We start from the raw sequence: 23875 nt of genomic DNA on the forward strand, positions 1-23875 counted from the left end.
GGAATGTGGATGGCTGGATGAACTCCTTCTGCAGGTTCTCCTGCAGATATGTGCAAAGAGCTTGCATTTCCAGTTCAGAAAGGGCATATATACAGTGGAAGGGAATCTCAGCTCTGGACTGGAGGTTGATAGACAGTCATACCTCCAGTGAGGGAGCAGGGCATCCATGTTTCCTTTGTTGAATACATCAGGTGAGGTCATAATATTTGAGCAGTATCTTGACAGCGGCAGACTGGTCTGTGGCAGGTGTGTTTCACTGCTGTGAGCCTGCTTATGCAGAGCAGGGATTCCCCAGCTCATGGCACAAGCTGCAGAGAGTACTAGTCCTCTTACTGGCTTCTGGGAGACAGGGTTGTGGGCAATACTGCAAGCAGAAACATATCCCTTTCTGTCAGTGGATGTTGGGGTCATGTGCAGGTACCTAGGGCAGACCGAGATGACCACAGAGCAGGGGCCCAAATTAACTCACACTAGAGGGTTTGCCGATGCCTATGGAGAGAAACAACTGTTAGGAGAATGGTTTGGCGAATTACTTGGCCCAAGGACAGGAGCGAAGCATCAATGGTTTCCACGAGAGCCGGAAAGTTCTTGCACAAAGTAGGAATCACTTGGGCCTTAGCAAAGTCCCAGTCCATAAAATTGTCCAAGGCCCCTGAATCAACTAGAACTTTCAGACGGATTTCGGGACTCATAGAAAACTGGATCTGTGGTTGCAGTCTGAGGGGTGTCAGATGCTGAATAATGATTGCTGCTGTCCCAACAATGGCACATGGAAGCCAAGAATTTCCAAAGGAGGGATGAGACCAGTCAGCACAGGTTCCTTTATCGAAGCTGGGGCCTGACATCTTCCTGACCCAACAACCAGCACGATCTTTTCTGGACGCAACACTGCGAAGTATCTGCAATATAAACACAGCCCTGACACTCTGCATCTGTGCTTCTCTGGAAAAGGTAGACATGGGCAGACCTGGTCAAACCACCTGGGTTCTGGAGTGAACTGCACAGTTGAAGAGTCACGGTCCAGGGTGTTGGCAGGCTTCAGAGGGCTGAACCACGCTCATTGCACAGCTTGGTCAGGTGGCTGTCAATTCAAATGCACAAATTATTTAGGTTGTCCAGACTAGATGGTGCTTTGACCCACACCAGTTTGTCTTCAGCAACTTTTTTCAATCCTAGCCAGAAATGGCGGTGCTGCGCTGCCTCGTTCCATTCAGCATCCATGGACAGACGGTGGAATCCGACTATGTATTGGCCACAAATCGACATCTTTACCGTAGCACTTTAAGTTTAGCCTTGGTAGTTCGAGAGCGGTGAGGGTAAGCAAAGATCACGAACGCTGCTTGAATAAATCCCTCCAACTGGCCCAGGAAGGGGCTGGACTGTTCCAAGAGGGCAGATGCCTAAGCCAAGACTTCCTCAGTCAATAAACTAATAAGCCCAACCCAAGATTGTTCCCTACTGACCAATCAGGACATAAGAACAGGAGCCAGCACTGGTTCAGGACGACTCAGAATTGGTTGCGATTAGAGTCAGATTTTTCTGGCAGCAGTTCTTCAGTTCACAGAGGGCTAGAATTGGGGCACCCGCAGATGCCCCCTGCACGTGCAAGTTCCAAAGAGCCCCTACTAACTCTGCTAATGAAGGACTGGCCTGGGTGGGCTCTATGTCAGCGAGAAGGACCCCTAGCCTTGTTGTTTTGGGGAGGTGCTCCAACTGTTAGAGACTGGGCCTTGGGTGGTATAGACTAATGGTTAAAGGGAAAATTCGGTCTACCAATTAGAGCAGGGTCTGGGGTGGGCAGAGTCCAGGAACGAGCCAAGAAACAGTAGCCAAATGCCAGAGTGTAATCAGAGTTGTAAGTCAGAGGTGGAGCAGAGGATCAGTACTGAAGACAGGAGCCGAATGCCAGAGACTGAGTCGTAAGCCAGAGCAGAGGATCAGTACTGGAGAGGTAGGAGCCAAATGGGAACTGGCGCTGGAGTGGAGCAGAGCAGGAGCAGGGACAGGAAGCAGGAACTGAAACAGAAGCAAGTGCAGCATCAGGCATAAAATTCACTGGGCAGGCAGAGAGCTGCTGCTGGGCTTAAAAGTCAGCCATCCTTCCTGACCAATCACATGGTGTAGTCAATCAAGTAGCCTGCTGCAGACCAGCTGTACTTGCTGGGTTGCCAGTAGACTGCTTCTGCTGCAGACCCTGATCCCTGACACCACCTGGACAGTCACAGCCAAACAGAAAGGACTTTGTTTGAAATATGGATAGTATACAAGCAAATAATATAAAAACAAGCCAAATTCATCTTTGGGGTAACTATGCTGAAGGTTTTGATGAGTGACCCTAGGGATGCATTTGGTCTAGTATGTACCCAACTGAAGGGTTATTCCAGTCCAGCATGGAAATATAGACTTAGGAAACTGAACTACTCTGCTTACTTGAGAGGAAGGATGATCTTATGATTAAGGCTTGGCTAGGACTCAGGATATTATGTTCAAAGCTCCCAGCTCTGCAACAGATTCCCAGTGTGACCCTTGATCTCTGTGTGCCTTTATTTCCTATCTGTAAAATGGGAGTAGTAATACTTCCTTTCTCCCACCCTTTGTCCAGATTTCCACTTTAGATTAAGATCTTTGGGACAGGGGCTGTCTCCTTCTACACAGAGATAGAACATCTCACATAAAATGGCCCAAATCTTGGGCCCTCCAGGTGCTATTGTAATATGACGAATATGAAACAAATACAAAATTAAAAGCCTCATTATAAAGGATTGTAGCCAGTTTTCAAAGATGATAATTTCATGTTTGAGTATCTACTACTACAAAGAAAGTTTTCAAGTTGATAGCCACAATGGGACAAGATTCTTTTCCTCCATCCTTCTATCGTCATCACATACATATGAGAGAAAATTTCCACACGAAGTAAGATAAAGCTCATGTTTCCCCTGATCATGGATGCATGCTCCTATTGTGTTGTAATGCCAGAGGCCAACGGAAAACCAGCTCAAGTTTCCAGCTCGAATTGCCAAAGTCCCAGAGATGCTAACGTCACACCTATTTTACATTTGTTGTTACTTTTTTTTTTTTTGCGCTCTCTTATATACACAAGATGCAGAGACTACTTCTTGGGCACACCTTGATTCTCAGAAGCCAGAATCATCTCAGGTATAACCTTGTTACGTACAAGCACTCCTAGATGTTGAAAGTGCTCAGCATGAAAAGAGAAAAAAAAGTTCCTTGCCTTTATAAATGCAATTCCAGTCCCTTTATTTCCTCTTGCTCTCTCAAAAGGACAGTACTGTACTGTAAGATACAAGTCTGTAATATTATAAGACTGAGTCTGAGTAAACTTCAAGGAGAGAGACTTTCAATTAAATATATATTTTCTTGGGTCAATCATTTTTATTCTTCATGCAGAAGTGTCAGTAGCGGAGCAGGCTGGAAAAATAGACCCAGAATAAAGGCACTTAGCAATGCCATCAATTAACTGTTGAACAGAGCTCTGAAAATGTAGAGCACTGTACAGTATAAAGCGCTAATTATTATAAGATACTCACACACCAACAGAGGCAATCAATTTAATGAAGCACATTCCCTTAACATTGCATTGCTTCCCACTAAGATGATCTTCTGTCAGAAAAGGAAACCAATCTTTGGTTGGCCCCTGTACCTAGTTGAAAGCAGTACACCATATTGTGAGTGGGCACAGTGCCACACTAACAGATGGGTACGATTGTAAATAAGCCAAAGAAACAAAGTGTGCATTAAATTCCTGTTCAAAAAGCTTGAAATCTATCCAGAGTTTTGTACTTACACATAAAGAGATGTTAAGACTGCCCCTCCTTAGAACAAGAATAAGGGTGAGTGTCCAAAGTGACTGACTGACCAACCCACATGAGCTGGAGAAAAAAAAATTCTTCTCTCCTGGAAGTTTTCTAGTCTTTTTGTATTGCACAAATATTCAGAATATGTATGATCAGAGCCTAAACATTCTTTTCATTCAGATTGCTGTGGTGGGTGAACACTTCTAAGTAATTCTGCATACTGCACACTGTGGAATTAATTGAGCCTAGGCTTTTCTAGTCATGCTAATTTTTTGTTCCTGTGTTCTCCAAGTGCCATTCTACCTCTGTCACATATCTACCAGCATCAGCAAACTGGCAGACAAGTCTCATATAGGGTCTTACTGCATACACAAAGTTGTCTTTAATTTATTTGATTTGGTACAGAGTGATTGCAAGGAAATACAGCACATAGAAACACGTAAATGTAGGTCTGGAAGGGACCTCAAGAGGTCATCTACTCATCTCCCAAACAGAGACAGGATTAAGTATACCTAGACGATCCCGGACAGGTGTTTGTCTAAATTGTCATTGGAGGTTTTTAAGAACCTTTCCTGACATATATGTAGAAAGAGAAGGAAACAGAAAATACAAGATGGTGTCTGGACTATTCATTGTGAGAGTGATTGTGTAGAATTTCCTGATTAAGCTCAGTGTAGTTGGCATAGTTACAAGCTACACAAACATTTAGAAGTGAACAGCAGCCATTAAAAGTCATTTAAGTAGCCAATAGACTATCATATCTTAGAGAAGTATTATAACAAAGTTGTTCTTCCACAGCACTCACAGAGCCAATAAATAGGGCCTTAGCCCCACCCAAATTTCTGGCAGAGGCACATTAAGATGCTTCAGCCAAATTTTCAATGCTCTGTACACGTGTATAACCTCATAATCAGACATTAATGTATTCTTTTATAAACCTGTTAAATAGGGCCCAGAGATATTTTCTCACAACAAAGTATCTGTACCACCAAATTACTTTCAGATCAAATACCATAGCAGAGCTCGCTTGGAAGAGTGTCTCTGAAAGGTCTCTGCATGTTAAAATAATACAGGTGCTGTGAACTAAAGCCTATGGGCCAAATTCAGTACACCTTAAACATGTTATGAGCTGGCTGAAACCTTGTCCTAAGTGGAGTTAAAACCTTGAGACTGGAGGGTGCATTTGCACCCAGCAATTAACAGAACTGTAATGATATATTAATCACAAACCTGCACCTAAGTAAAAAGGGTTATTTGAACCTGCCCAGGAGTCCTGAATTGTGTGAACACAGAGGGTTTTGCTGAGTATTGTTTTGCGTAAGGGGAGAGTATGTGAGAGAGAAGGCAAAACAGGACCAGAGCGAGAGCGCGCGCACCTGAAGATATCCAAGGTGAAGCCTGTAAGTATGGTATGACCCCCAAGAGTAGTAGTAGTCTAGGTAAGGGTACTGGCTGACAATAAGCTTGGGCCTGTAGGCTAAGAAACTTCTCCTTTTGCCTTTGGCTCCTACTGCATTCAGAGAAGCAGGGTCTGTTTATTTACAAGGCATGTACCAAGACTGCATTAAAAAAAAAAAAAAAAGGACTCCATCAACTTTCTCCCCCAAACAGAACATTTCCTGGGCTCTGAACCTTAGTTAACTGCTTGGGTCAAAAGGGGTAAATGCACAAGCACTTCCACTGAATTCTGAGGGACTAGTCATGTAAGTAAAATGAGCAGGACTTGGCTGTATATTAAAATACAAGTAAGGCTTATAAAGTTCATTCCTGTGTAAACAATCCCAGCATAATGTCGACAGGCAAGCCAAAAAGATTAAAAAAGGAAAGTTAGCCTGTCAAGTTATACCCTGAGATATAGCTGTTTAAACTGATTTATTCCTTTATAGTCATAAAAAATAAGCCTTGTTACAAAACAAATCTTTTACATAAAATGTGTGTCTAATGTACAACAGGAGTCAGGTATAGAGTTTCTCTCATTTCCTCTAGTGGCATGTTCCTGCTAAAACAGATCTTCTGTATTTCCAGATAATTTAAACAGCAGTAAAAATAGCTCAGGTCAACTTGATGGTTTAGTTTACTGTACTTTAGAGAGGCTGTGAATAAAATAATAAATTACACAAAAGAGGCAAACATAATACTTACTTTCTCTAAAGGCTTTACAGTAGCCAAGGAAAGACAACAAAAAGAACAGGGCACACAGCAGGTCTGCTCTGCCAACAATCCCTGCAACCTTTGAAAAAAGAAAAAGAAAAAAGGATTTACTTTGTTTTTGTTTATTATCAAAAATATTTTTTAAAGAAAATGTGAGGAAACACAGAAGTATAATTCACTGAAAATATGAAATGGACATCTAATTGTGTGTCACTTTCATTTCTGTAAATTGTTTTAATAAACTTTATAAGACCATGGGCATTTTCCCTGATTTTGGGGGAATATTTGTTTGTTGGCAGAAGAAGCCAGTAGATGGTTTGGCTTTTACTCACTGAAAATTTGCTATTTAAAAAAAGGATTGTGGGCATGATCCAAAGTCTATTCAAGTAAATGAAAAGAGGGCCATGGATCAGGCCGTACAGTTGTGTAATTCTTGGACTCTAGCAAACCTACAGCTGTGGCACCTCAAACGAGAAATTGAAAGAATCTCAGCTTTCAGAAAAGTACATTTCAAGCTCTGTGAAGACAGCCTTTGACCTGTAAGGCTAAGGGAACCAATTGTTCATGCTAACAAGAACAAGCTGAGCTCCACTTATTACAGCTGAAGGGAGAGGGTGGAAGAGGACCTAAAGATCTTCCCCCAATCTTTATACACACTTTTTATATATCATCTGAATCAGTTACATGTGGGGTGCCTTCCAAAGAATCACCTAGTCTCACTACCAGTTCTGCTCTGTGGGGGGGGGAGAACCCACGCAGGGGGTTTGCACCTGTAGATCCATATCCAAAGCCCTGGAGTCCTTCCAGTGACTTCAGCAGGTTTGGCTCAAGTCTTTACAGTGCTGGAGCCCAACTTTGCTGGAGCCTCTGTGCACAGATCTTTGGAAATGGGACTGGACCCACCAGTTCTTCTCCTCCTCACCCCCTCATTTAGGGAGGGGACTCAAGGACTACAGAGGCTACTCAGGCTATGCTGCTGCTCTGCCATTTTTTCGAAGAGCAGAAAAAGGTGAATTCCTCCCCCACTTGCCTCACTGGAGTTCTCTAGTCTTGTCTTGGGCAAGGCACGGGGTTCAGACGCTGGAGCAAGCCTGTGCTACTCTGACATGAGTAAACTGCATCACTTAAATAGAATTTTTTGAGAGCTGAAAAGTCTAGTGGTTTGAGTGCTGGACCGGGAAACTGATCCAAAGCCCGCTGAAGTCAATGGAAAGACCCCCGATTTCAAACGAGCTTTTAATTCAGGTCTTGCGGGGAAGAAACTGCTGAATTCTAATTCCAGATCAGAAAAAACCCCTGTGTGGCTTTGGACAAGCCACTTAACCTCTGCCTCAGTTTCTCTATCTGTAAATTAAGGATACTAATACTTCTCTACCTCATAAGGGTGTTTGAGGATTAACTCAATGGTTGTAATGTGCTTTGAAGGTGAAAGTCAAAGTGCTGTTCTGTTTCAGGAACTGTTATCAGCTAATGACATAAAATAATCAATTCTAGAAATAAATGTCCATGTGTTACAGCAAAGGGCCTGGTCCTCTAATACGTGCTGTCTCATTGACTTCAACAGCACTCCTTGTGTAAGGCAGAGGTGCAGGATCAGACCCATAGCCTCTGGTCTCAAGGCAACGCAGTTTTAATTTTACGATCAAACTAGCTATCAAAGTTCCATGCAATAGGTAATATTTTATCACTCACATTTGAACAGGAAGAACACACACATTTTTTGTTTTTTAAAAAGAAAATTACACAGCAGTAGTACTTACCTGCTATTCAGAAAGATCGTACTGAGATAACAAATTTTATCTTCAGACATTACCAAGACTAAACTTTTCAATATCCATTTTACATATGAAAGCTTTTAGATTCCTTGTTTTTGAACATACCAAAAATCAAAACAGGAAACAGACAAACTCTTCACAGTTATTATATGTCAAAACATGCCATCCAATTTTAGAGACAGGTTGTCATGATTTCAAAGCAACTGAGTTTTCAGCCTCATGGGAGGTGCTGTTTGAGGGGTGAGAAATGCATGTGTGTGTGTGCTGGAAGCACACAATGTCTTGATTGTTACAGTTAAAAATATTCAGTGTAAAAGATTTACAATTCATTGTTTAGCAGATTAAGTACATCTGTGCACCATCTGATCTTAGAAAAGGCGTGTTTATTTTCATCATGCTAGGTTCTTCTTTCCAAAATATAAACAAATTTTATAGTTCCCAATTCTGCAAGCTCATTACACAAAGAGACCCCCCTGAGCCCATGCAGATTAGCTTGCAGAATTGGGGCCTTAGTATCATTTAGAGCCCAATTTAAACAAATATATGCAATACTTGATATCAAGGACTAGGTGGTAGTTCTATTGTTCAGTCTGCACTGAGATTTCACGGATTCCCAGGTGCACAGAAGCTGCGCTCTCCACCACCTTTTTGCCCCACATCTGGTCTTTGGGACAGCCAGGAGCAGTTTTCATCCTCATGTAACTTTACACTGGTAGCCATGGTTCTCTAGATTGTCGAAATGCAAAATGCTCTGGTCACACCCCTTACTGAGGATGGGGGACAGGAAAACCTGATGTAGAGCTTTGTATCTAAGGATTCCCCTGCACAACAGCAATTCCCCAGCAGGCTGTTTAATATAGCTGTCCCTTTCTTTTTCACCATCAGCATTGTGGAAAAGGGATGGAACAGGACCAAGGATCTGGCTCAAGGTGGTGGAGTAAATCCCTGTGCTATGTATGGAAAAATAATATGTACCAAACTTAAGAGCACTTACTTCTAGGGAAGAGCCTGAATGTTAGAATTAAAACTTTTTAGTAATTTACAATGGAGAAGCAGTTAAAATGACTCCTGTTGGATTATGAATATTCATGGGATTTTAAGATCAGAAGGTATGATTTGTGATTATCTGATCTGATCTCTTGCTTAACACAGGCCATAGGACTCCCTTGAATTAGTTCCTCCTTAAGTCCAAAAACTACTGTTGAACTAAAGCCTATCTTTTAGAAAAATGTCCAGTTTTTTATTAAAATATTCCCATTGATAGAGAATCCAACACAACTCTTGGTAAAATTGTTCCGATGGTTATTGACCCTCACTGTTAAAAATGTGCACCTTAGATCAGTCTGAATTTATCTAGCTTCAACTTTCAGCCACTGGACTTTGTTATTCTTTTTTCTGCTAGATTAAAGAGCCCACTATCAAATTTTTGTTCTGTATTTTTATTGCAGACTAATCAAGTCAGTCCCTTAATCTTCTCTTTGTTAAACTAAATAGATTTGGCTCCTTGCTTCTATCACTATATGACTTGTTTTCCATTCCTTTAATCACTAGCATGGCTCTCTTCTGAACCCTCTCCAATTTATGAACATCTTTTTTGAACTGCAAACACCAGAACTGGACACTCTGTTCCAGCAGTTGCTGCACCAGTGCCAAATACAGAGACCATATAACCTCCCTACTCCTAGTTGAGATTCCAGTTTAGGTAAAGCAAAAAAAGAAATTAACAGTGATTAAGCCATTGCATACAGTTCATTCACGCCTCTCCTCTACTGTTCATGAGATAGCATGCCCAACAATGTATTCTTTATCCACTAACTAAAGATGGATGGCCTGAAACAGAGTGTATCTATTGCAGTTTACTTGCGCTGAAGGATCACTAACTTGTGAGCATAACCATATTAACCATACTATTATATAAAACTCTCAATGTAACACATGCAAAGCTGTAATAATAGATACTCTATGTAGTAATGACAGATACAGTATGTAACTTATAGGAGTGTTCCATGATTAGAGTTGGTCATAACTTTGCAGATATAAAACATTATACGAAGATCTAAGTATTAGGTACTTACACATTCAGTATGCACTGGATGCACAGCAAACAGTGAAGCAGCTAGAAGAGATGCTTTTGGAGCAAGGTTTAGCCTTCTTCCTTTACTGCTGTATTGCAGCCCACCCAATAATATTGAGAAGACATCAACCATTAATACAGAGATAGCACAATGCAGTATTATATTGATGACATGAAAACCCACTGGGTGAAAGCCTCCAGCAAAAAGGTAATTCATTCTACATAAAAACAAAAACATTGAGATTAAGAGTCAGAGGAGAGCTTGGAGACACACAAAGAAAAACTAAACACTCCTGAAGAAAGAGAAGTAGCCTCTGCATGAGAAGCTTAATATTAAAAGTACATTTTAAATAATATCTAACACACCCATCTTACCATGGTTCTATCTCCAAGCATCCCTGTAGGCTCGTAGCCTAAGGCTACCAGGCCCTGATCCTTGCCCAGACAGAGGATTTCTCTATGGAATAGCACCCATACCCTCACACCAGTCCCAATTTGCAGCAGTCACCCTTTAATGCACCACCACTACCTTTACAACATCCCAAATGGGAAACACAACAACTGTGGCTGCTTCTCAGTTGGTACCATAACTTTAAAGTTGCATGACTGAGTAGTGCTCTGGGATGCAACCTTGTGTAAAATTAGAAAGTTGGAGAGTCCTGCAGAAAAGCAGAGATAGTGTATGCACATGAATGTTCCTGGGGGTGCGAGCAGGAAGGATGGTGTAAGGTGAGAGTGTTCTTTCAGATTAAACCTTAAAATAAATGTTTAAAAAAAGCCCACACCACTCACACACTGAGGTTCTAACTGACTTGCACAGACACTAAAGATCCCATGAAGCTTTCAGTTTACCAAAAAAAAAAAAAAAAAAAGATTTGTCGCAGGATCCTTGGCCAAAAATTTTCTACAGTGTGCATGGCCTACTCACTGCTGGGTTTTCACTCTCCACCCCAGTGGTGGCTGCATTTCAGTTGTGCTCCACACATACAGTTAAGTGATGTACTTTGGGATTTTGCACAATGAAAAGGCACAACATAAATAATTATTATTTAAAGGGTGTATGTGGAAGCAGCATTCTTTCGGGGACAAGGAATGGGAGTGCAGGTGGAAAGGGGTCAGGAAAGTAGGCTGGAGAGGTATGTGAAGAGGGAATTCGTACTGGTCAGGCTGTTTGGATAAAGGTTCAGTGTAGGAGCTTATTCTGGGTAGCAAAGCTTGAATGGGAAAAAGTGTACCACAATTTTCTGTATAATATAAGCAATACGCTAAAATCATACAGACACAATTTAGATAATGGATTTCACCTAGTATGTCTAGCCAACCTGCATCTGGCTTAAGTGGAGTTCATTATGATGATCTAACCTGTTATAAATGTGTAATACACATAAAAGCAAACTCTTAAGGGAGCTAGGGAAGGCCAATTTCTTACTTGAGGAAATAGCATTTTACTGGCTACCTCCACGTGCTCCTCTACGGTTTCAGATTTTTCAATACTTGTGTGTAAGTTTTCTGTTCAAATTAACCAGGGTGTTATTGGAGTCAGAATGAGCCTCAAAGGCCGTAAGAGGAAAGGAATCATTTTATAATGTATGTTTTATGCAATATATGGAAGCCTGTAATAGGCATTTCAAACACCCAGACATTTACATTATTTGTATTTGTATTACAGTGGTGCCTAGATTGGACTGAGATTGGACCCCATAGTGCTAAGCGTACAAACACATGGTCACAGCCCTTCCTTAACCATGCAGGGGAGGAAAGGGAAGTAAGGCCCCATGCAGACCCTGCTCTCACTATTACAGCTGGAGTCACAAATTGAGCAGAGGAATACTTGCCCAATACTCCCTGCTGAGAGCAAGTGGGTGGGGAGGAGTCCTGGCTCTGCCCCCTTTACTCACCAGGGGTAATGGCTGGCCAGGCTCACAGCATGCAGTAAGCAGCTCCATGACAAGGGTGAAGTTACTTACTCCTTTCCCAGGCAAATGGGGAGCCTGGATGGAACTCGACAATATACGTACAAAGATACATTAATACATAGCAGGAAAGTATATTAAAACTGTGTGTTCTGGGGTGGGCAGGGGGGAAATAGTTAAACAACTGTCAAGCTGAGGTTAGGATAGATGGGCAGAAATCAAAATGTAACCGAACCCCAGGAAAATGAGAACAGAGCCCATTTTTGTTTAGTTTTAGACTTCTTATCTGACTGCATTTTAGCACCTAGATTAAAAGCTACTATTATTGAGGTTCTATATATAATTAAGATAGATGATAAACACACAGAGCTGGGCACATAGCTTTGTTTTAGTTTTTAATCTATGTATACATCAATCAAGATGTATACAGTTCAGTCTACTTCCACCAAAGAATTCTGGTGACATGAATAGATTTCTCTAGCTACATTCTTACTGTTAAATATTACAGCACCTCTTGCCACAGGAAAAAGAAGGGAAGAAAAAACAGAACGAAAGGGAGAAAATCATAGAAGGGACCATAAACTGAGAATTTGTGGAAGCTGCTCAGACAGTACAGTGATTAAAGAGAAAAGAGAATTACAGAATCTGAGGTGGGGATACTTGTCTTGATATGTTAAACATGACTCTGGAGTAAATTTAAGTAGGAGGTATTATATAATTTATATTAATTATATAAACAATTATGACTCCATTTTTATTCCTACTGGGCAGAATTTACCCTTATGCATAGCACCAACACAAGGTCTATGCATCAATTAAATCCCTTGTGCTGGCCCTCTGCATAAAGGTGAATTTCACCCTTTGGTTCCGAACCTGCAACAAGCTGTGAGATGTGGGAGTTCACCAGCATGGAGCTTATTGCACGATCAGGTCTTTGGAGTTAAGCAAGGTAAGTAGCTGTACTGCAAATAAGCTGTAGCAGAAATTTCACTTCCTCAAAGTCTCTTGTTTTCCAAAACAAAAAAAGTCAGTTAACAAAATGAACCCCCAAACCTAGTACTCTGGGCACGACACCAGATCTCACCTGAAAGTCATGACAGTAAGTGGTCGATATGATTTGTGGCTGGTATTGCTGCTGAGTTTGCCACCCCAAAAGTCATGATGCCACAGGTCACCAAGTGGAGTTTCTGCTCTGAGGTCCTGAAAGAACACACGTTTAGCACCAACATTAACAACATTTCAGTTTAGTTAGAGCAGTTGGAAAGAGAACAGTTACATACAAAGCAAACTGGCACCACCATGACCATATTTTATAGACAACATTTTCTATCAAGTCTTTTAGTGACTGGCTACTGAAACCTGATTGATAGTTCCAAGTCTTTTCAATACCCTCTTGTATTCCTTTAATTATTGTGGGCTAGATGCTCAGATGGCATAAATCAGCATATTTTCCTGAATTTCAATAGAGCTCTGCTAAGTTCCACCAGTTGATGTTCTGACCCAATAGCTCTAGTGTAAAATATATTAAAAATATATCTTTATTTTTGTAAAATATCTTATTTTAGAGCAAGGATCTTTGGAGATAGGAACAACACAAACTGTTGCAAATTGCCATTTTGCCACTAGCAACAGTAGGAGAACCATTAATGAAAGCAAGAAAGATATACAGCGAAGACTAAAGATAGCTCTTCTTGAAATCCTGTTGGGTGGCTTCCTTAACTTCCACATAACACCACTCCACGAGCGCTCTTTGTTTCTGACATATTAAACCTATCAGCAAGTTCCTCTATGTACTGCTCTACACAGAAATGAATAGTAGTAGTTAGGAAAGGAATTTCTTAGGTACCATCATGAAAGAAAAATAAAATCACAATTTTTAAAATCTACAAAATGGAAGCGTACAGTTTGCTTAATCTCATAACTAAGATGATAAGGAAGTACTTTAGATTATTTCAACTCTAAATGGTGCCATAGGAGAGACTATGTGAAAATCTGAAGAACACAGATGGACATAAAGGCAGCCCCCACCCCCTTTTTTTTTTAAACATTAGATACTCATCTACACAGCCTCGGAGAAATTTCTGTGCAGTAGCACAGCATGCTTCATATTCATCAATAATTGAAGCTGCTGCACTGAGAAGGCCACCTTACTTCCACCGAGCTGCCATACCTCTCCTCCACACACATACAGCGTGCCAAATTCTGCTCTGATTTATGTTAGTGCAACCTCATGGGGTTGAAACGAAAGCAAAATGTGCCCTTAGTTTGATCCAAAACCATGAGAGCACCTAAGGGTGAGATATCACTACCAAAAGAATAACTTCAATAGGAGAACTGGTACCATGGGTGCAATCAATTATAGCTTATCTTATTTCCCATTCAACTAACAGTAGTAAAAAACCAAACCACACAAGCCAAAAAGCCCAAAACTCTGTACCACCACCATCACCACATGAAGCCAAGTACTGTACTTTCTAAAGGATTACTAAACAATATGTAGGTCCATGTTTAGCACTGAATTCAGCAGGGATGTATAGATTGCAACTCCATTGCATTTCTATATCTGAAAGAAAAGACGGTCGTGTGATTAAGTCACTGGATAGGGACTGTAGAGACCTCAGTTCAATTCTCAGCTCTGCTATAGACTTCCTCCATGATTCATTGTAAGCCACGTAAGCCTGATTTTCCATTCCATCGCAATTGTTTGCTATTCACTTGTCAGTATATAGAACATGCAAAGCTATCAGAAAATCTAATATATTTCTTAAAATATAAAGCATTACAATTTGAATACAATCTTGACATAAAAGAGATGGTATCAACAACAAGAGGTACAAAATATATTTGTTGTGTTCTAACAGATTTTTAACCACCATGGGAAACACTACTCAACATCATTATGTTCATAAAACAGAACGCAAACTATAAAAACAGTCTTGCATGGTCTCTAAGTGCTCCAGCTAGGAAACAGTTTGCACAGTTTAATCAGAGTTTATTTTTTGTCTTCAGTAGGAAACAAGCAGGCAAAGCAAAATATCCAGAAATATCTTGTGATTCAATTTCACTTACTTATGACCTGAATTCTCCAGAGCTCAGAACTGGTGAACTTGATCACCGAGCACTGGAAATTTGGAGAAAGCTAAACTAAACAAAAATAGTCTGTTCACCTTCACGGGATTACACTAAAAAAAACCTGTTTGCTTTTCCTTAACTGTAAGGACTTTGCATCTATTTGAAAAGTTATGAATGATTTCCTCCACTGAAATAGAAAGTGGATACCTAGGAATCCCTAAATATTTGATTAGCAGCAGCCTATGCACAGTAGAGTGCAGTACTTGAAGAAGGGTCAGTTCTTCTACATATGGCTTACGGAAAAGATGCACTGTGTCTGAAATTCCTGCTAACCCAACGATTTGTTTTGCCAAAAATAAATAAATAAGACAAATCATTGTTGTGCACCAGTAAAAATGTGTTTTTAAATGACAAGGAAGCATCTGGAAAACAGCTCTGAACACCAGTAAAATCCAATAACTGAATGCGCCACAACACAGTAGGCATGGGGCCAACTAACAACGGATCTTTCATTAAAAAAGGAAAGTGGGGGGAGGGCTAGCAAGTTAACAAAAAAGGATCACAGCGTGGTACCTAAGAAAACACTGGCAAAGCAAGGCTCAGTAGATCCACAGAATGCCTTCATCAGCTGTATTTCACATGAATATAAAATATGGCATGCAGTACCTTGCTTAATAAAACCAGTCTTTATTATGGTACAGTACTTTCCCTCCCCACCAATTCATAACCTTTCATCTCTCCATTTTTGGTACTGATTTAATATTTCTACATATTTATCCTGCCCCTTATTTAAAAGGTCCAGTGGCACCAAAATCCCATTCAATTTCTAAAGGAATGTGTCAAGATTTAGATAGGGAAATAAATTAAACCTCCATATTTTCAAATGAAGGCTGAATAAGTAAGAATGAGGTTATTTAAGCAATTGATTTAGTTTCTTCTCCTTGCCTGCAGCCAGAATTTTAGCAGCTTTTTCATTTGCGTGCGTGTTGGTAAACTGAAACAATAACATCTGTCAGGTAAAAATGTGGAAAGAAGTGTAGGAAGATTACAAATGTGGAAATTGCACTGAAACAAACTACATCTACATTGCCTTGGTTTAAATGTCAGTTTAAGAAAATGAAATCGCATCATTATCCTTCAAATAAAATTTGCAGAACCAGATTTTCCCAGGAGATGTGTCATTTTACAAATACAATACATTCTATAATCTTTGTATGTATTTACACTTCCCCCAACATTTTTCTAGCTTAGGATATGGCTGACTTACTCAAGCACACTACACATTTATTTAAGCAACAATAATTCAGTGAGATGCTGAAAGACAAATTGCAGCAGGCTACCTCTATACTTTCTGTTGTGAAAAAAAATACTGTAGATTATATTTTTTCCAGAAGGTTTTTTGGCCACCACTACAGTATTGTTCTCTTCATTCTTTTGGTGTCAAGAGTGTATGGGGAGAGACACTTTCTGTATCTATTCTTCTTTTTTTTGCTTCTATGTGCCTCTCTTACCACCTCTACCACTCATATCTCCTAGATCGGACTAGGACCACTGGAATAAGGCCAGGCACCCTTGGAAATTGTTAAATGTCCCCTTGGGAGGCATCTCAGGAACTCAGGACACTCAATATCTTGCAAGATCACACCTTAAACCATCTATTTTAGGATTTAAACCATCTATTTAAACCCTTAAACCATCTACTTTAGGATACTTTAAAATCATGTAGCTTGAAAACTGGCTAAGGGATGTAAGCAACGATTGGCTAAAAATTTTTCAAAAAGTACAAGATTTGCAGGGCATTAAAGACTTTTTAAAAAAGCAAATACTTTCTTAATATTATTTTCTACTCAAACAATTGCTGTATCTGCCACAGGAATGTTACAAGAGAGATGGTCCACGAGACACTCTCTCTCCATTAGGCTGGGGTTTACCTTATGAAAAAACCTTGAGAACCCTTGCTGAGTGAAACTCACCGTCAGCCCATCCTGCAAACACTTCTGCACAAGAGGAACCTTATCACCCACTGGAGGCTTTCCACCCAATGGAAAGTCTCACACTGACTTCAGTGGGGCTTTTTAGGACTTCAGTGACTTCTTAGGACTGGGTCCTAAGGACCATAATCTGAATTCACTGAAGTCTATGGTAAAAATTCCAGGACCAGATCCACAAAGGGATCTAGGTGCCTAACTACCATTTTGAGAGCCTAAGTCCTACATTATAGTTACCAGTGAGATCCTCAAAACCCCACTCATCTGCTTCCTAACCCTGGAGGTGTTGAAATTCCATAGGTGCCTAAATTTCTGTCAGTAAAGTCCCTTAGGCACCTAAATTTTTGCTAGTGAGTATGCACAAAACAGCCTCAATCCGGATGATGCTGAGCTGCTCAGTTCCCTAGTTCATACCTAAATCCTGGTGGAATTCTCAGACTAGGTGTTCCCCCACCTAACTCATATGTGGGGACCTATCCAGTAGGCCTGCTCAGAGCACACCTAGCAGATCTAGTCAAAAAAGGACAGCTCAGGGACAGCAGGTCAGGATTTTTTGGAGTTGTGCATGTGTCTCCTTATACCCAATAGCCCAGTTGTTAAGAGTACTCACCTGAGATGTGGGGGACTCAGGTCTGAATCCCCACTTGTCCTGATTTGGAACAGGGACTTGAACCAAGATCTCCCACATCCCAGGTGAGTAACCTAATCGTAAGGGTATTGGCAATAATGGGATGGAGGGCTCTCACTCCCTGATTTTTGCACAAGCAAGGACTGACCTGACTTGGATATCTAATTCCAGGACAGGGTTCATGTCTGTGAATCCTGAGCAGAGGAAGGCACTTCCCTCCAGTCCCGAGTTAGGAGACCTAACCATTTTTGAGGGGCAGGATTAAGCCCTGCCCCTCTCCTTGGCATTTTATACTGCCTACTTCAGGTGACTCCCTGCTCACTTGCTGGTTTCTGTGAATCCCTTCCTTAGGTTCCTGACTCTCTCCATACAATGCATGGGGAGCCTGGGTGCCTAACTTAGTTAGATCCACAAAGGGGATTTAGGCGCCCAGTGGAATTAACTCCCAATGACTTTAATGGGAATAAGACTGGGTCCATAAATAGTCTCATGTGCATCCACGTGTAGAAGTGTTTTCAGGATCAGGCCCCAACACTGCGCAAATTTAGCCAATTTCACCCTAAGTACACAGGTGAGCAAAGCACGTTTCATTCAGAAAAGATGGTGCTACTCTACCTTGATAACCATCAATGCTGGGCTGTCCAATGGATCTCAATTGGATAAAGAGAATTAAGCCAGGGCAAAGTAATTAATTTGTTCATTACTGCGTCCTTGTTGGTGCACCAGCATCAAACCAAGTAGCCAATAAACCTTTCGGAATAAGGATTCATTAGATTACTTGTGCTCCTTCTGCTTGCTTTGCAAAAAGCAGCCATGCATAGCTTTTGTACAGTATTTACATAAATAGTGGCTTACTTTTTAAAACGCTTTGCAGAGACAAAAGATCGTTTTAAGAAAGGGAGGGGGTAAAGGAGAAATTCAACCCAAAATTCTTATTTTGCAAGAGTCAAATCTGGGGCCTAATTAAGTTGGCAGTATCAATTTAAATTAATTTTTTTCTACTACAATTTAAGTCAGAATAAACACAAACCTTATTATTGATGATAGCTTCAGAGTCATCAAAGACAAAATCTCCATCGTAGCTGTTAGCAAAACACATGCAGGACATGAGTCCAACAATAATTTTAGCCCAATAAGAGGGAAGCACAAACCATGATATTTCATGATCCAAATTAAATTCTGACTGTGCCATTCTGTGAAATGCTTGTTTCGAATGTGGAGCTCCAGCATTATGTTGGCTGCAACTCTGAAAAAAAAAAAAAAAAAAAAAACCTGCAATGTACAATTACATTTAAACACCATTAGCTTTGCTTAAAGAAATGAAAATCATACCAACATGTTTTGCATAGAAAAACACGACACCTTACACCAGTGGTTCTCAAACTAGGGCCACCACTTGTTCAGGGAAAGCCCCTGGTGGGCCGGGCCAGTTTGTTTACCTGCCACGTCCACAGGTTCGGCTGATCGCAGGTCCCACTGGCAGCGGTTTGCCGCTCCAGGCCAATGGGGGCTGCAGGAAAGGCAGCCAGCACATCCCTCGGCCCGTGTCGCTTCCCACAGCCCCCATTGGCCTGGAGTGGCGAACCGCGGCCAGTGGGAGCCGTGATCGGCCAAACCGGTGACACAACAGGTAAACAAACTGGCCCGGCTCATCAGGAGCTTTCCCTGAACAAGCGGTGGCCCTAGTTTGAGAACCACTGCCTTACATGAGTGATGAGATGTAATTCTGAAATCCATTAAGGCAAAATGGAAAATTAAAAAAAAAAAGTTATCAAAACCTCTTTGGACATAATTTTATATTTCACTTTTGAGAAAAGTAGAAAAACATGGTTGACTATGGTCTGAGCATAGAGTTGAGTTATAATCCTGACTCTGACACATGCTACCTCAAAAGCCTTGGGCAAGTCATTCTACTTTTTGAACTCAGTTTCCTTGTTTTTCAAATAAGGATACCACCACCCATTCTATAAACACATGCCTTGTGAGGATCAGTAAATATTTATAACGTTCTTTGAGGATGATGAATACCAGTTAGGGCACAATAAACCCAAAAAAAACGGTGTTGATGCAACATGAAGGACTTAAGTTTGCAAGGACTCCATGTGTGGAACTCACAGGGACTTCAACAGAGTTGCACAGAGTTCTTGGAGAACGAGACCCTACAACTGACATTCAAAAAAATCAGAGTCAAGAATAGGGTTGTAAGTCTGGGTTGGATGGATTTCTGGAGGTTTCATCACATGACAATCTTCAATTCCTGGAGACTCCAGAACAGTCCTGGAGGACTGGCAACCCTTGTCAAGAAGCACAAACTTAAGATTCCAACAGCAAAGTTCACTAGGTCATGCAGCACGTCACGCATATTTTATAATACCCATCTTACTAACAGAAAGATAAAATAGGAACATAATCCAATACAGATTTAATAAGGAAAAAGACCAGTAAGTACATGTTGCAACCCAGATTTATTCATGCTGTCAAAACCTTAAGTTTTGCATTTCTTGACTTTAAGGTTCCACAGGTAAAATCATAGTGGTGGGTTTTTGCATTTGATCTCCTAGTTTTATTTATTTTAAAAGGAAAAAGTCATGAGTTATTTGTCTTGTGGAGTTTACAAGCTATTCTGGCTTGGCAAACAGAACTGATGAAGTTCCTTGCTCTTTAGCCATTCAGCTTGCAGAGCTTGTCAGTGTTACCAGTAGAATTCACACAAGTTCCTTGAAACAGTCTACACATTCCTAACCTGTGTAAGTACACATGCGTGTGTGCATGCACGCACACACACGCTCCTGAGGCGTGCCCCTCAAGCCCTGTAATGTGGTACCCAATTTGCTGAGACGCAGGTGTGGAGTGGTATGGATCTGAGAAAGACCAAAAGAGGAAAATATTCAGAAGAAGCTATCTAACAGAGCTGAATAGGCCCACCACTAAAAGCAAAATATATTTTCAAATGTAATCCACTCCTGGTTTACAATCTAATGAAAGATTAAAAGTGTAACCCTTAATCAGAAGGAAGCACATACATTGCTACTAACAGCTTACGTACGACAGTGATGGCCATTACAAAAATACTTAATTAAAACAGATTTCAGCAGCTGCTCAGAATTCCCCTTTCCCAGAAAGTTTCCCCTAACCTGGCTGCTTTTTTCCATTTTTCTCATTTATATTTGCCATAATTATTTACTAGTACCTCTATACAGGATAGCTCAATCTGTGGGGTTTTCCATTACAGGGACAGAACTGTTAAACACTCAAGCATGTTCCCTGAATATGGGGGAGAAACAATCATATATATATCACAGATGTTTTGTTTGTTTAAACAGGACCCAGCTGTGTGCTTGATGCCGGGGGAGGATACCTGCCGGGGTCTGACAACACCCACTCTCTTTTTGGTACAGTCACAGTGCATATTTCCATTTCACTGCTGTCTGGTGTGGCACAGAACCTAATAAAATATCATTCTAGGGGGCTCCTTTACATGTAGACGGAAAGTTGCATATTTAATATTACATGCAACACCCCATTAGATAGCTGGCAGCGTACCTAAACATACCGCTAGAGCTCAAGACTCCACTGTAACAAGAACAGATTACTCGGCTATTTGTGAATTAATGAGGCTGTGCCGTCTCAAACGGAATCAGCTGTTTATGCAGGTAAAGAAAACCAGGGATTCACCTCTCCGCCTGCAGGAGAACGCCTCCGGCACTGTACAGACCAGGACACCCACACACGGTCCCGCTATAAGAATATAGCGGGCCACGAGCACTGTTTGAGGAACCAGGAAACTTACTCCTAGTTTCCAGTCCCACAGCGGGGACAGGCAGACGCAGAGAGCTCGCCCTGCGCTCCCGGGGAGGAAGGAGGACTCCTCCGCTGGGGAAGGCGGCGGCGGCAGGGGAGCGAGGGAGCGGGACGAGACCGGTGCAGACAGCACGACTCGCAAGTACAGGGAGCTTTGGCCGCGCACGTTTTCAGAGCTGGAGCCGCGGCGGCTTCCGTGTTTCTTTTCTCCTGGGAGCAGCACACGAATGACACACCACGGAGCGGGGCTCGCAACGCCGGCGAGGTTTCCGTGCTGCCTCCGCCGCAGCAGCAGAAGTCAGGAGCCAGACCCACCCCCTACCCGGCGAGGCGCAGAGCCAGCCCCCTACCGGGGGCACAGGGCACCTGCCCCCCCCCGCGGACCAGCCCCGGTCCCCTGCGGGCGGCAGGCGCGACCGCCCGGCCCTGCTCCGGGAGCCCCGCAGAGCTTTACCTGCAAGGAGACGGAGCCAGAGCCGCATCTCCCACCCGGCTGCGAAACTCTGCCCGCTCTCCGCGCCCGGGCGCCGCCGCCCGCCGCCGCCGGGGCGCGGGTGGGGCCGCCTCGGTTTCCGCCCGCCCCCGAAAACATCCTCACCGCCCATTGGCCCGCGGCCTGTCCCCGCCCCGCCCCGCCCCGGCGGCGGCCTGCGCCCATTGGTGGCGGCCGCTGTGACGCGCCGCGGAGCGAGCCAGGGAGGCGGAGCGGGAGCAGAGCTGGCTCTCGCCCCGCCGCGCCCGGCTGCGGGAGCTGAGCCACACCCCTCTGCACTACACACAAAGGGGGGAGAGATGCGGCCGCCCAGCCGGCAGCGCGCAGGCGCACAAGGCTGCCGCCCTCTGGTTTGCGGCTTGCTCCTCATTCACAAAAACCTTTTGTCTCGGCGGCCCAGCGCGTGCGCGCCGCTCCCTTTGCGCTGGTGCGCGCCGAGCGCGGGGGGGGGGCTGGCCGGCCTGCGGCTGGCAGGACTGGACGTTCACTGAGCGTCTTCCACCCCCACCCTGCTTCAGGGCTGATCACGGGCCCTTGCTTTATATGGGGACTACAATAGCGCCCACGCAGGAGGAGGCCTCCCCCCTCCCCGCCCCCCAGGAGTTCGCAATCGGAACGAACCTGAAAGGTTTAAACTCTCACCTGTTTAGTTCTCGTTTGCCTCACACCGCACCGCTCCTCGTGGAAATAAGTTTTCTTCCGTACCATTACACAAAGTAATCCTGGGAAAGAAGATGTTATAGACCCATTGCACTAATAATACAGACAGTTGCTGCAGTTCTGGGAGCCAGTGAACAGGGTGGTTACCCTGGGCACCAGCTTCTCGGGAGTGCCATCCTACTTCGCCACTTTTTTTTTTCTTTTTTTTTTTTTTTTTGACTCAGCCTCTCTGGGGGACGCTGAAAACATCATCTGCCCTGGGCAGCAGAACGCTTAGGTTCTGTTCCTGCTAGGGTTACCGATTCTGGTTGGATGTATTCCTGGAGGTTTCATCACATGACAATGTTTAATTGAAGATTAATCTTTTCATTCGTGGATACTCCAGAACAATCCTGGAGGGTTGGCAATGCTAGCTCCTGCTTGGACTAGTGACGAGGACACCAGCTGTTAATTACGAATTTCACTAATGGGATCCATGCAGACAGTAAAATGTGCTTGTGAAATAAGTGAACAAAGTACATTTGGGGATCCATTCTCTTAACTTTCTTATTGTTTTTGTTGACTTAGCTCCCAATTGTGCCATGAGCACCACAAGAGCAGACCACTCTGTGCAGGCAGACAGTTGTTGCAGTGATCTCCCCTGTGGAGCTCATTCATGAATGTATTGGGGCCAATGTGAACAAAGGAAAGCAAGGAAAATGCATCACGAAATTTACCTGAATTTCTCAAGTGTACTTTCATTTTAAGCAGTTAAGAGTATGTATCCAAGTATACTGTTTAATGCTCTAGTATCTTTTCTAAAAACAGTGAAATCATAGTAATATAAGTCCTCTCTACAGTCATCCATGAGTCCTTGCTAAGGGCAGAGCAGAGACACCTAATTTTGGGTTAGAAATTCTGAGGTGTTTGTAAAAAGAAAAGGAGGACTTGTGGCACCTTAGAGACTAACAAATTTGTTTGAGCATAAGCTTTCGTGAGCTACAGCTCCGATGAAGTGAGCTGTAGCCCACGAAAGCTTATGCTCAAATAAATTGGTTAGTCTCTAAGGTGCCACAAGTACTCCTTTTCTTTTTGTGGATACAGACTAACACGGCTGCTACTCTGAGGTGTTTGTGTTATTAAGTGTCAAATTAGTGAGGATCTCTCATATATAGCACTTTTTCAGTCACAGACCTCAGTGCTGGGAGGGGTTGCAAGCACTTTGGAGGACAGGATTAGAAATCAAAAAGACCATGACAAATTGGAGAATTGGTCTGAATTTAACAAGATGAAATTCAATAAAGATAATCACAATATATTTCTCTCAGGAAGGAAAAATCAAAATGCACAATTACAAAGTGGGAAACAATGCCTGGTTGGTAATGCTGCGGAAAAGGATTTGGGGGTTATGGTGAATCACAAATTGAATACGAGTCAACAATGTGATGCAGCTGAAAAAAAAAGGCTAATATTATTTCGGGGTATATTAACAGGAGTAAAAAGACCAATAAATTGGTTAGTCTCTA

General features: G+C 42.5%; 1 protein-coding gene across 6 annotated transcripts in view; it reads right to left on the reverse strand.

The window, feature by feature from the left end:
- The window catches only part of TMTC4 (transmembrane O-mannosyltransferase targeting cadherins 4), a 61442-nt gene extending 38419 nt beyond the window's left edge, over positions 1-23023 (reverse strand). The window contains exons 1-5 of one of the 6 annotated variants that reach the window (XM_074963122.1): positions 22353-23023; positions 18447-18662; positions 12813-12928; positions 9817-10033; positions 5958-6045 (exon numbers count right to left, since the gene is read on the reverse strand). In XM_074963122.1, the coding sequence (XP_074819223.1) occupies positions 5958-6045; positions 9817-10033; positions 12813-12928; positions 18447-18662; positions 22353-22418 (703 nt within the window). In that variant the 5' untranslated portion in view covers positions 22419-23023. Of the gene's footprint in view, positions 1-5957; positions 6046-9816; positions 10034-12812; positions 12929-18446; positions 18663-20159; positions 20254-21206; positions 21480-21671; positions 21768-22352 lie in introns of those variants that run through there. The other 5 variants (XM_074963103.1, XM_074963109.1, XM_074963137.1 and 2 more) reach the window with 5 other exon arrangements.
- Between the last annotated feature and the right edge of the window lie 852 nt (positions 23024-23875).

Source organism: Natator depressus, chromosome 1 (assembly GCF_965152275.1).
Source record: "Natator depressus isolate rNatDep1 chromosome 1, rNatDep2.hap1, whole genome shotgun sequence".
NCBI classification, from domain to species: Eukaryota; Metazoa; Chordata; order Testudines; family Cheloniidae; genus Natator; species Natator depressus.